We start from the raw sequence: 12,272 nt of genomic DNA, 5'->3' as shown, positions 1-12,272 counted from the left end.
AACATTTCAGCTTTCGCGATCGGTTTCGTGTCGGCACTCGGACTTAACAGAAGGCTTAGCGTACTCCGTAGTGCTGCAGAGGTGGCTGGCGCGTGCTGACGGCCAGTGACAGCCGGGGAATTCCCACCAAGGCTGAACGAAGTGGACCAGCGGCCCCTGTTCGTTCTGCCAGCAGATCCAATGGAGCCCTGTGGAGAGGGGCGGCGATACGAGGAGGGGGAGCTGGACGGGCTGCAACTGAGCCTGTGTGCCTGCTGATGCGGCTCAATTGGCGGTCTCCCTCTGATTGATTTTACAGCTGCATGGAGGGTACTTGACGGTACCAGCAGGTACAAGGGACCACATACTTTTACCCATAGTCGGCCAGGTACCTCGAAGGCACATGAAGTCGCCGAACGACTGATCATCCTGCCGCTCATCACCCGAACGAGCTGAAAAACAAACCTCCCAACTCGTGCGACGCCGCGGTACTCTCCTCCCCTCTCTCCCCTTGTGTGCGGATGACTATTTCCTTTCCTCCTCCTTCCCTTCGTCATCCTCATTTTATTCTTCCCAGTGCATGAAAGCTGTGTGCTAATCGAGAAGCTCTTAGTCTCCATTCTCAATCCTCCATTCCTTGCGACATCGACCCCTCGACTAACGTCGCATTTGGCTCATCCCTTCCATGTCACTCCAGGTCGGCGACCCACGGTCGCGTGGTCGTTCCAAGTCTCCGAGCGGGCGTATCCGCGAGCGTTCCAGATCTCGCGACCCCCAGGCCTCCCCCGCCGTCGAGGCCACCCGACAAGCAACACGGTCGTACCTGGTTGCCGAACACGCGGACAAGTATGGTCGCTCGCGGTCCAGAAGCAGAGGCGCCAGTTCACGTCGCACCTATCGCGACGACAACCTGTCTGCCTCCGATTCGGACCACGAGCCCCGGCGGGACGGCCGCTACCTGCGCACCGTCGAGCCCCAGGACGATCGCTACTACCTGTCCGACTCTGGGGCGAGAAAATCGACCCGAGATCCTCGTGAACGCCGGTCGGCTGACCTCCGCACGCCCAACCTCCGTCCCGCGCGATACGATATTCCATCCGACGACTCCTTGTCGGCGTCCGAGGATGAGGCGCTGGCGTACGGGGATGTACCCAGCGACCTAGAGCGCGGGTACTACGGGTACAAAGCCTCGCCGCGCTCCTCGTCCTCGCGCATCGACAGCTCGAACCCGGTCATGTCGGGCGCTTACAATGGCGCCCCTGGGAGTCATCCCAGCAATGCCCGTCCAGAGGGGCCCAAGTATGCCACCCCTTCGCAGTATCTGCACCAGCCCAACTATACCGGTCCGCCCACGTCGGCGGCACACTCGTCAGCCTGGGCGCCCATTCCGGAGTGTGAGCGACCGGGCTTCGTGCCTCCGTCCTCCCAGGCAGAGGGTCAATCGGCCATGCCGGGTGCGTTTCCTTCGACCCATCCCGAGGCGATGCCCGTCTCTGGAGCGCCAGTGTACCCTGGGTCGCAGTATGTGACGGCAGACGGGCAACCTGGTGCGTATGCTGTCTGGGATGGAAGACAGTATGTACCGACAAGCGGCGCCTACGTTCCACCCGTGACCCTGGCATCCGCCCACCAGCGGACGGTGTCGAGCGACGCCTCGGGGCATATTGCCTATGCCAACCCCCCTGCGTTCCAGTATGCGCAAGTCGACCCGAAAGTGAAGTATGCGTCGAAGCCCTCGACGAAGCCTTCCTACTCTGCGACGCCCGTGCACTCGAGGACGGCCTCTGAGCCCCAGGCACAGTATCCCAATATCAAATATTCGGCCGCTCCGCAGTTCTCCGCCAAGCCAGCTTCGACTCGTTCGCATGACCCCGGCCCGCAGTATGTTGAAATCACTCCCGGAGGCCGGTCGGGGCGGCCGCACAGCATGTCGGTGTCGTCGGCCAACAATCTCTCGGTCGAAGCGCCGGACCCAAGCTTCCGCCCGGTCAGTCCTATGCTGGAGCCCTATAAGGGCACGTACCAGAGCATCTCACCGATGCCTTCTCCTATCGTCGGTCCTTCGAGGCTGGACGAGGATCTGTCGGACCTGGAGCCCCTGGACGCCAGCTCCGATGAGGCGCACAGGAAACATCGACGGAAGAAGACAAAGGACGACAAGGATCGCAAGGAGAAAAAGAGCGACCGAAGCAAGCGGGACTCGAGTCGGGTGCGACACGAGCGACACAGCTCCTCGTCATCACTGTCGCAGGTCCCCGGGCCAGAGTCCCTGATGGTGATCGCGCCTGGCAGCGCGCGAAAACGGGTGTCCTTCTACGATCCGACGCCCGATGCGACGGCCATGCAGGAAGCGCTGTCGCACAGCCGCAGCGTCGACAACAAAGCGCTCATCCGCGTGCTGCCCCACCTGACCAGCGACGAGATCCTGGACCTCCGCAAGGAGTACAAGAATCACGTGAAGCTGCGCGGGAAGGGCATCAACCTGGCCAAGCATATCCGCGTGAAGTTGGGCAACAACCCCTTTGGCAAGGTGTGCTACGCTACCGCGCTGGGCCGCTGGGAGTCCGAGGCCTTTTGGGCCAACTGCTACTACCAGTCGAGCACGTCCCGGCGGGAGCTGCTGATCGAGTCGCTCTTCGGCCGCACCAGCGAGGAGATCCGCGAGATCAAGGCGTGCTTCCGCGACTCGCGGTACATGGACAGTCTGGAGAAGTGCATGAAGGCCGAGCTCAAGGCGGACAAGTTCCGCACCGCCGTGCTGCTGGCGCTGGAGGAGACCCGGCCCAGCGAGCGCGATCCGATCAACGAGGAGCTCGTGCAACGGGATGTGGTTGAGCTGCATCGCGCGTTGGTGTCCCGGCACGGAGGCGAGACTGCCATGATTTGCATCATCGTGCGTCGCAGCGATGCGCATCTGCGGGAGGTGCTCCGCACGTATGAGAAAATCTACCAGCAAAACTTTGCGCGGGCCATGATCGCCAAGTCGCAGAACCTAGTGGTATGTCTTACTCTGGGAGGATGGTTGGTTTTATACCGTGGAATGGTGAGGCTAACATGATGTAGGGTGAAACACTGGCGCACATTCTGAACGGCGTGATCAACCGGCCAATGCGCGACGCGCTGCTTCTCCACCAGGCGCTCCGCGAGTCCAAGAGCGGCAAGGAACGATCAGAGCTGCTGATTTCCCGGCTCGTGCGATTCCACTGGGAACCGCGTCATCTGGAACAGGTGAAGGTCGAGTTCCGACGACGGTACAAGCAGCGGCTAGAGGAGGCGATTGCCGAGGAGATTCTCCCGATTCCTGGCGGAAGCGAATGGGGAGAGTTTTGTATTGAGTTGGCGCAGAGCTCCAAGACGCTTGCCGGGAAGGCTTAATATTGTTCTTTCTTTCTTTCTTTCTTTCGGTTTCGTTTCTGCTCATGAGTTACGACTGGGAGGGATTCTGTTGGACGGTGGAGGCTACTGGTTGTTGTATCTAATAGCGGTAGAAGTGCAATGTATGTATGTATGATGTATGTCAATCAACTTCTAGAAGACATCTTGTCTCCCAACATGCAAGGATCAGACTGCATGGGTTTATACCCGACTGTCCCCCTGTCCCTCTGTCCGACACTATTGAACTCTCGGTCCTCCGCTGCGTCTGTGCGGGATGCACGATCTGTATGTCTCTGCGCGACTGACGTGGATGTCTCGAGATCCATTCGCGCCCGACTCCGTCCCCGCTGAGATCGAGACTTGTCGACTCGCAACCGAGGGCAAAAGCAATATGACGGAGGAAGTCGGTACCTGCGTGGAAGAATCAGCTGCAGTGCAACCGGGGTTTAGGATGATCACCAGATCTTCTCCAACTGTCTGTCTATGGTTCTATGCCTCGGCTGTGGGGTAGGCTCGGAAACTTACTCTTGTTGCTTCCTCACTTGGTGGCATCAAAGTCACTCCCATCACGACCCTTGCGGATTTTGCCCTGCACCGGTCGACCCTTCCCCATTACTGTTTGTCCTGGTGAAGACGATGACGGTGAAAGTGAGTGAGGGTCACACTGCAGCTGTCCAGACCTGTCTTTTTCACTACCCCGTTGCTTAGGAACTAGCCGTCGACATGGGCTCACATGATGGCATCACAGAGATCGGTCACACCAGTGACTTGGTTGAAATGCTGGCTCTTGGTGGGAAATTCCATTCTCTGTGGATACTACAGTCTCATCTGGAGGAGAGAGAGATGAATGAGTGAAGGCTGTTCTATACGGAGTCTCCCTTCTACATCTGTGTCTGCAGTTATCTTCACCATGCCTTCCTGTTCGGGGTATTCACTGGCTGGTGCTGCTGCTGTCTATAAAAGAGCGCCTTCTGAGCCCTCGTCTGCTTCTCTTCCTCTCTTCCTCACCTCGTTTCACCCGTTCATCTCTGCTCTCTTTGTCCATACCATTCTTTCTAGACGTCTCCCACTGTTGTGTACTTACGCTTCCATCATCCTTATCCTTATTGATCCTTCGATATCTTTCTTCCCCCACAGGTGAGCCACCAAGTCATATGCTTCCAAACAGTGGCTGACGCCTCGTGCCCTATGCTCAGGTGGATCATCGACAAGCCCTAGTGCTCCCTTGGCTTGATCGCTTGGTGCTTGGCTCCAACTCCCTCTGGTCAAGCAAGTGGCCTTGGTGCCCTTGCACGGGTACGTCTGATCACTCTCCAGTCCTTCTTCCTCCCTCCTCTCCCCAGATTGAGTCTGGTCGGGCCTATTGCAGGCAGTCCGGCTCCGAACTCCGTCTGTGGGTTCATCTGTGGCGCGTCAGACGACGACGCATTCCTAAAAAGTCCCTATCATGCGTGCATTCCTGCCGTGTTCTCTCCGTTTTCTTCTCCATCCCCATACCGCTTGGCTGACCTCTCTTATAGGTCTGGAGCCCTGCACATTCCGATCCCTGTCTTCGGTGCGTGGCCTGCCAAAGTATTTAAGCAGTCCTAACATTCCAGTCGCATTGCAGAATTCTTTGATCGACACTCGACACGCTCGGTCATCTTCAATCGCTCGCTGTCTCCGTGAAAGTCCTTCCGGAAACGGTAATCCGCTTGGTGCCTCTTTTAAAGGTGCTTCTGTCTGGGCTGAATCGTGTTTCAACAAGCTTCGGTCTTCGTCATGTTGGTCTTTCAGTTGTTGGCCTTCTTAGTTGCCTTCCTGGTCTCTGGATCGGGGGCCGTCTCTAGCTTTATCCCCGCTAGACCTCCCGCGATCCCTCTCGCTGTCAAATCCCCTTATCTGAGTACCTGGTTGCGTGCTGGTAGCGATGGCGGCAATGGTGGTTATCTCGCTGGTGAATGGCCGACTTTCTGGGCGTGAGTATCCATTATCGTTCGTCGTCTGCAATTGGGATGTTTCTGATGTTTGCAGTTCTCAGATCACAGGCTGGGCCGGTATGGTCCGTGTTGATGGTAATGTTTATACCTGGATGGGTATCCCGGGTTCTGCGACTGTGAACCAGACTGCCTTTGAATACACCTCTACCAAGAGCATCTTCACCATGGAGGTCAACAATGCCATCCAGATGAATGTGACATTCCTCTCGCCTGTCACTCCGGACGACTTGCGCAGACAATCCCTGGTGTTTTCCTACGTGCATGTCGACGTCTCGTCTCTTGATGGCAAACCTCATGACGTTCAGATCTACTCGGACATTTCGGCTGGTAAGTTGTCTTTTGGCATGCCCCGGTATGCATATCTAACGGAGTGCAGAATGGGCCTCTGGTAATCGAAATGCTATTGCCCAATGGGACTATGGTGTCACCAATGGCGGCGTGGCTTACCACAAAGTCTGGCGTCAGACTCCGCTGCTCTTTTCAGAAAATTCCGATCAGGCTGAATGGGGTGATTGGTACTGGGCTACGGATAACCGCGATGGACTCACTTTCCAGTCTGGTGCCGATGTCGATGTCCGCGGGGCGTTCGCCAAAACCGGGGCGCTTCCCAATACCAAAGATTTCAACTTCCGCGCTATCCAGAACAACTGGCCGGTCTTTGGCTTTGCACAGAATCTTGGCTCCGTGTCTGAGTCTGCTAGTACGCTTTTCACCATTGGTCTGGCCCAGGATCAGGCTGTCCAGTACAACGGCACTGCGAATGGCTTAACCTCTATGGCTCCTCTTTGGAAAGATTTCTTCAGCACCGCTTTGGATGCGGTAAGTTTGCTCTCTTTGCGACTGGGCCATGGCTAATTGTATAGCTCGACTTCTTCCACCATGACTATGAGGAATCTGAGAGTATCTGTACGGACCTCGACCAACGCATCGCTACTGATTCTTTGAAAGCCGCTGGCCAGAACTATCTGACCATTACGTCTCTCACCGTTCGCCAGGCGTTTGGCGCTGTTCAGCTGTGTGGTACTTCGGGGAATGAGTACTTGTTCCTGAAGGAGATCTCCTCCAATGGCAACATGAATACTGTGGACGTGATCTTCCCCGCGTACCCCATCTTCCTGTACACCAACCCCCAGCTGTTGACGTTTCTCCTGAAGCCGCACTTTGAGATTCAGGAGGGTGGACTGTATCCCAACAAGTATTCTATGCACGATATTGGCAGCCACTTTCCCAATGCTACCGGGCACGGGGATGGCAAGGACGAGGAGATGCCTTTGGAAGAGTGTGGAAACATGATCATCATGGCTCTCGCTTATCACCACGTTGCAGATGATGCTGGTGCATACATCCAACAGCATTACCAGATCCTGAACCAGTGGGCCTCATATCTCATTCAATACGCCCTGTACCCTGCCGAGCAGTTGTCGACTGATGACTTTGCTGGAAGGATGACGTGAGTGCTCCTCTGAAATGCCACAGGATTTGACTGACAGAACAGCAACCAAACCAACTTGGCCTTGAAAGGGATCATCGGCATTGAAGCGATGTCTTCCATCAGCTCCATTGCTAAGCAAGACGTGGATGCGCAGAACTACACTGCTGTCGCTCACAGCTACATCGACCAATGGCAGCAGCTGGCAATCGACAAGACAGCCAATCCACCGCATATGACTTTGAACTATACAAGCTCGTCGACTTACAGTATGTTTCTACCGCCATCTCGATGACAGGATGCTGACAGGTATAGGCTTGTTGTACAATCTCTATGCTGACCGTCAGTTGGGTCTGGGGCTGGTTCCCCAGTCGGTGTACGACATGCAGGACAAGTTCTATCCCACCGTGAAGGAGAAATATGGCGTCCCACTCGACACTAGAGGCACCTACACCAAGGGTATGTTGACTCCTCTGCAGCGGCGACCACCTACTGACGATTATAGCCGATTGGGAATTGTTCGTCGCAGCGATTTCGTCCCCCAGCACTCGCGACATGTTCCTTGAACTCATCGTCAAATGGATCAACGAGACCCCTACTAGCGGCGCGCTGACTGATCTCTATTCTACCACCAATGGAGATTACCCTGCAGGCATAACTCATTTCATTGCCCGTCCGGTCATGGGCGGTTCCTTTGCACAGTTGCTTCTGGAGGAGTATTAGATGGGTTGATATGTCGAGGTGCTGGTCACTCGGTTTACGTTATCCATACCATCTCGGTTATCCTTACGACGGACATTTTTAAACTGTCTATGACGCCTTGATGGCCGACTGCACATATTTTTCCTGTACTTAGTATGGATAGACTTGAACATGATGGTTTTGCACATGATGGTTCACTATGCTCTTCGTAGTCTCGTACATTGCGTATATACTGTGTCGTCGTGATCATGTCTTTGGTATATGGTGTAGCCTTTACAGATCATGCTCGATTTCGGTATTGGCTCCATCGAACGCGCGAATCAAATCTAGATTATTAGCACCGCTCGACGTACGGGGGAGGAGACTCACCATAGTACAGCATCATGGCTTCCAGATGCACATCAATCGCCAAGCGCTCATCTACGGTATGGACATTCAACGCGCCGCCCTGACGCGACGGACTCCACCGATAGATATTCCGCGACAGATTCCAATAGAACCGCGTGTCGGTATTACCCGTCATGATATCGCCCGTGACGACAACGGTCTTGCCCTGCAAGCTGGGCACCGACTCGAACACCGAGCGTGCCACGCCGGCGAACCGCGCCCAGGTCTCGCTGGAGAGATCGGTCGGGCTCACCGGGGCCGGAAGAAGCGCGTCACTAAGCGTCGAGAGCACGAGAGTATTCGCCGCGTTGCCGTCATTATCGCCCGGTATGAACATGGCCTTCTCCTCGTCGGACGGGAACGCCACCAGCGTCAGATTATACTTGTCCGCAATCGGCGTAATCAACCGCACGGCCCGCTCCTGCACCTCAGCCGGCGTCTGATGCAGCGCCACGCGGTAATTCATCAACGCCGACACCTTCTCCGGCAGCGCGTTCGACTTGACGCCGCCGTGGATGAGGTCCGCCGCCTGCGACGTCTGCAGCGTGAAGCGCACGGCGTTGCCGCGCGACGACGCCAGCTGCTCCGCCAGCGCGACGTGGTCGCCCGACGCCAGCGCCGACGCCAGCCACGGCTCCACGGCGCCCGGCGAATGCGCCACCTGGCACTCGAGCTTCTTGCGGGCCGGATGGGCGTCGTCCAGGAGCGGGGTGAAGAGCTCCGTCCGCTCGAGCGTGTAGATGATCTCGGCGATGATCCCGATGCCGGTGTGCGCGGGCGGCACGCTGCTGTGCCCGCCAGCGATGCTGAGGTCGAGGGTCATGTCTATGCTGCCTTTTTCGCTGACGCCGGGGAGGGCATAGACCACGCCGTCATCCTGTCCCTCGCCCGTAAGAGTCTCGAGTCCCATGCCGCCCTCATCAAGCACGAATTCGAACGAGTCCGCGCCGAATTCCTCCTCCAGGAAGGACGCGATGGCGCCCGCGCCCAGGAACCCGTGCGACTCCTCGTCGAAGCCGAAGGCCAGCACGACGGTGCGCGTCGGCGTCCAGCCCTGCGCCAGCAGATCCTCGACGACCGACAGCAGGCCGATCAGCACGTTCTTGCAGTCGCTGGCGCCGCGGCCCCACAGCCACTCGCCGTCAAAGTGGCCGGCGAACGGCGGGTGCGTCCAGTCGGCGGCATCGTTGATGGGCACGACGTCCTGGTGGGCCGTGAAGAGGAGCGGCTTGGCGGGGGAGGTGCCGGTGAGGGTGAAGACGAGGCCGAGGCGGTTGATGTGGGAGAGGTTTGCGGTTGCATGACTATACTCATTTATTGGTATGCTTTTTAGGTGCATAGATGTTTGGGAGGGGCGTACGTGAGCGGAAATAAGTCCCGGAGCAGAGCCTGGAACTCGACAAACGGCGCAAAGCCCTCGTCCCACGGGTCGGTCATGTAGTCGTTGACGGTGGTGGGCACCTGCACGGCGCGCGAGAGGCGGTCAACCTGTTGCGTGCGGAGGCTTGCGTCTTTGACGAACTTGAGCGCGCTGTCTAGCCCGTCGTTTGGGGCGGGGACTTTGGGCGCCAGCGGGCAGATGTCCGCGATGTTGAAGCCGAGGGGGGTCTGCGGGATGGTGAAGGCTGTGGACTGGGGGAGGAGGGCGAGGAGCCCGAGGGTGAAGCCGAGTCCTGCCATTGGGGTGGGTAGGTACATTTTGGCAGTGGATGGATGTGGTGGAGGAGAGTACTATGGTGCTAGTGTACTCGGGCGGACGTGGATGGGTTTATATGTGGGCGGCTATCGGCATGGCCGATGTTCTCCGCACGCACGCCATTGATAGCGGTTGGAGCCGCCGTACGTCCATGATGCATGAGTGTTTAGGTGTGTACTAGGAGTCTGTTAGTCAATTGTTTATTCTGTGTATTATATTTGGAGGAGACATGGCGTACCGTTGAGATGGTGTTGTCATTGACTGCATTGAGAGTGGAAGTGGCGGTGATTGTGGTGAGATTGTGGTGGTTGTGGTGGCTGATAAGAAAGAGGGAGAGTTGGAGCAGTTGGAGTCGATGAAGATAAAGTTGATGCATCCAGCCGGTCACGAGACCCGTCCTTACATCTACCAACTAATGTATCCTACTTACTCTCTTATGCCTTACTACTCCGAACTATTCTTCTTCCTGCTTCTTACTCCCCCCGTACTATTATTCTTCGGTTCGTCTCAGAAATCAATAGTCGGCGATCCAGTCGATCACTGACATCATCGGCATTCCCCAAACGAGCGAATCCGCCTGAAACATCCCCGATCGGCGTTCTCTGCCGTTTCAACTCGTTTTCGATGTGATGCATTCCAAGGGGTGACGCCGTTGGGCATGGTCCCTATTTAACAAGGGGGTGGGTGCCGGTGCTGGTGCTGGTCGAGTGTCGAGTGTGAGTGATCTCTGCCGTTGTCTCTCTTTCTACAAGCCATAGCGTCCTGTCAGGATATCACCTCACCTCCGCTCGTTTATACTACTCTGTACTTGTACATCACCATGAAGTCTTTCCTTCTGTTTCTCCCTCTCCTTGCGCCCTCCGCAGCCGCAACCGCCTGCTACAGCTCCCCCGGCCAGCTCGTCCCCTCGCTGCACTCCGCCTTCCAAACGCGCTCCCTCTGCCAGCACCACTGCTCCAAGACGAACCACTCCATCGCCGCCCTGCACAACGGCACCACCTGCTTCTGCGGCTCGCCCGCCGATCTTCCTCCGGACACAGCCAAACGGCCTCTATCTGAGTGTCACACCCCCTGTCCCGGCTATCCCACAGACACCTGTACCTACTCCCCCCTCGCCCCCATCCAAACACACAGAGAAACTGACTCACGACAGGCGGCGGCCCAATTGCCTGGACAATCCTCACCCCCGGCCTGCGCCGCCGCATCGATCCCGCCGCCGAGTCTGTCATCGTCACTGCCCCGGATACACACCCGGACGGCGCGCACCCGGACCCCCTCGCCTCGCTCAGCGTCAACCCCACCGTCGTGCAGACCGGCGTCCCGCTGCCTACCGGGAGTGCCGGCGCCATCGACGGGTACAAGACGGCGCCGATTCCGAATTCGATTCTGACGGCGCCCGAGGAGCCGGAGCCATCCACGGCCAAGACGCAAGCTACTGCTACTAGTATGGGGACCTCTGTCGCGGCGGCGCCGACTTCTACTATGACTACCACTGTTTCGTCGGCGGTTGTGGCGACAGGGTCGGCGGGTGCCACCTCTGGTACGGCGAGTCCATCGGCGAGCCCGTCCGGTGCGGCGGGGGGCTTGGTCGTGCCGGAGGGCGCGTTTGTAGGTGTCTTGTCGGTTGTGGTGGCTTTGTTGTATTAGTATGGGTGTACTTGGGTTGAATCGCTGGTCGATTGAGCTCATTACTTGGTGTACAGCCGGGACTTGCGCAATAGTGTATTAGTGTATTGCAAAGGAAGTAAACCAGAACTAATAAAATAACACCAGGGTATCATAATCAGCTACGCTATACTCCTACTCCGGAACGTTGATCCCAAGTCTCCTCAGCTGGTCGTAGTACTTCTTCCCCATCGTCACCTTGTCAAAATTTGGCGGAAGGGGTTGTCCCTCACTGCGAAGATCAGCTTCCGACACATCAGATGGAGGGTATAGAGAGCAGCATACCGGTAAAACTTCATCTTCAGATTCCGTGCCCGATCCTTCAACTGCACCTGGTTGCGGTCCTCGATGCTCAGCTCGTCCGGCATCAGCGGCTGGATCTCATTCTCCTTCTCAATCTTCGCCCATTTCACCCCGAACAGCCGCATCATCCGGATGAGCCGGTTATCCTCCTGCGGCAGCCAGCGCTTGCGGTCCGTTGTGGTGATGATTGACGATGCCGTGCTGGGTGGGGGCACCTCAACCCTGGGCGTCGAGCGCCGCGGACTCGGCTGTGTCGTGGGACCGGCCGTCGCCATGCCGTTGCGCAGCTGGCGCGCCGGCGAGTCCGAGTCCGTGTCGGGTTCGTCGCGGCGCAGGCGCTTGTGGCGCGATTGATCGGGTTTTTCGGCGCGGCGCCGGCGCACGTCGACGGCGCGTTCGTACCGCTCGAAGTCGTCCGAGTCGTCTCGTGGCCGCTTCCGCATGGGTGCCGTCGCTGGCGGCTCGCGGCGTCGCTCGACGCTGGCGTCTTGGCTGATGGGGGAGACGCGGTGCGCGGTGCTTTGGCGGGTCGATGAAGGCCGCGGGGGCGCCGGTGCTCCGGCTGCGGGCGTGGCTTTGGCGGCGGCCCAGAGTTCCCGCGTCGCTGGGGGTGGAGGCCCAAGCGTGGAGGTAGGTGCGCGTCCTCATGGGCCGGGCTTTGGGGATTTTTCGAAGCTGCGCTGGGTGGTGTCCGGGAGTATCAGCAGCTTCTCCCCGCAAAAGTTCAGACCACTAGAGCACAAAAGGGGTGTGCGGC

General features: G+C 57.7%; 4 protein-coding genes across 4 annotated transcripts; 2 read left to right on the top strand and 2 right to left on the bottom strand.

Moving 5' to 3' along the window:
* Nucleotides 1-664: 664 nt before the first annotated feature.
* anxc4 (annexin ANXC4) lies at nt 665-3,354 on the top strand (the record flags this gene model as incomplete). The annotated part of the gene is made up of 2 exons (XM_001217304.1): nt 665-2,977; nt 3,043-3,354. 2 exons carry the CDS (start codon nt 665-667, stop codon nt 3,352-3,354), a joined length of 2,625 nt encoding a protein of 874 aa, XP_001217305.1.
* Nucleotides 3,355-5,115: 1,761 nt separating this feature from the next.
* gta1 (glutaminase GtaA) lies at nt 5,116-7,485 on the top strand (the record flags this gene model as incomplete). The annotated part of the gene is made up of 7 exons (XM_001217303.1): nt 5,116-5,312; nt 5,368-5,660; nt 5,710-6,152; nt 6,197-6,783; nt 6,829-7,031; nt 7,078-7,221; nt 7,268-7,485. The coding sequence occupies 7 exons, from the start codon at nt 5,116-5,118 to the stop codon at nt 7,483-7,485; spliced, it is 2,085 nt and encodes a 694-aa protein (XP_001217304.1).
* Nucleotides 7,486-7,614: 129 nt separating this feature from the next.
* Nucleotides 7,615-9,549, bottom strand: cps1 (Gly-Xaa carboxypeptidase; the record flags this gene model as incomplete). The annotated part of the gene is made up of 3 exons (XM_001217302.1): nt 7,615-7,661; nt 7,834-9,155; nt 9,212-9,549. 3 exons carry the CDS (start codon nt 9,547-9,549, stop codon nt 7,615-7,617), a joined length of 1,707 nt encoding a protein of 568 aa, XP_001217303.1.
* Nucleotides 9,550-10,648: 1,099 nt separating this feature from the next.
* On the bottom strand, nt 10,649-11,958 carry ATEG_08716 (telomere repeat binding factor family protein; the record flags this gene model as incomplete). Its single annotated transcript, XM_001217301.1, has 3 exons — nt 10,649-11,180; nt 11,352-11,444; nt 11,498-11,958. 3 exons carry the CDS (start codon nt 11,956-11,958, stop codon nt 10,649-10,651), a joined length of 1,086 nt encoding a protein of 361 aa, XP_001217302.1.
* Between the last annotated feature and the right edge of the window lie 314 nt (nt 11,959-12,272).

The sequence above is a fragment of the Aspergillus terreus genome, genomic scaffold, assembly GCF_000149615.1.
Source record: "Aspergillus terreus NIH2624 scaffold_13 genomic scaffold, whole genome shotgun sequence".
Lineage (NCBI taxonomy): Eukaryota > Fungi > Ascomycota > Eurotiomycetes > Eurotiales > Aspergillaceae > Aspergillus > Aspergillus terreus.
The sequence above is the reverse complement of the archived record's forward strand: the minus strand, read 5'-3'. Positions and strand labels throughout refer to the sequence as shown.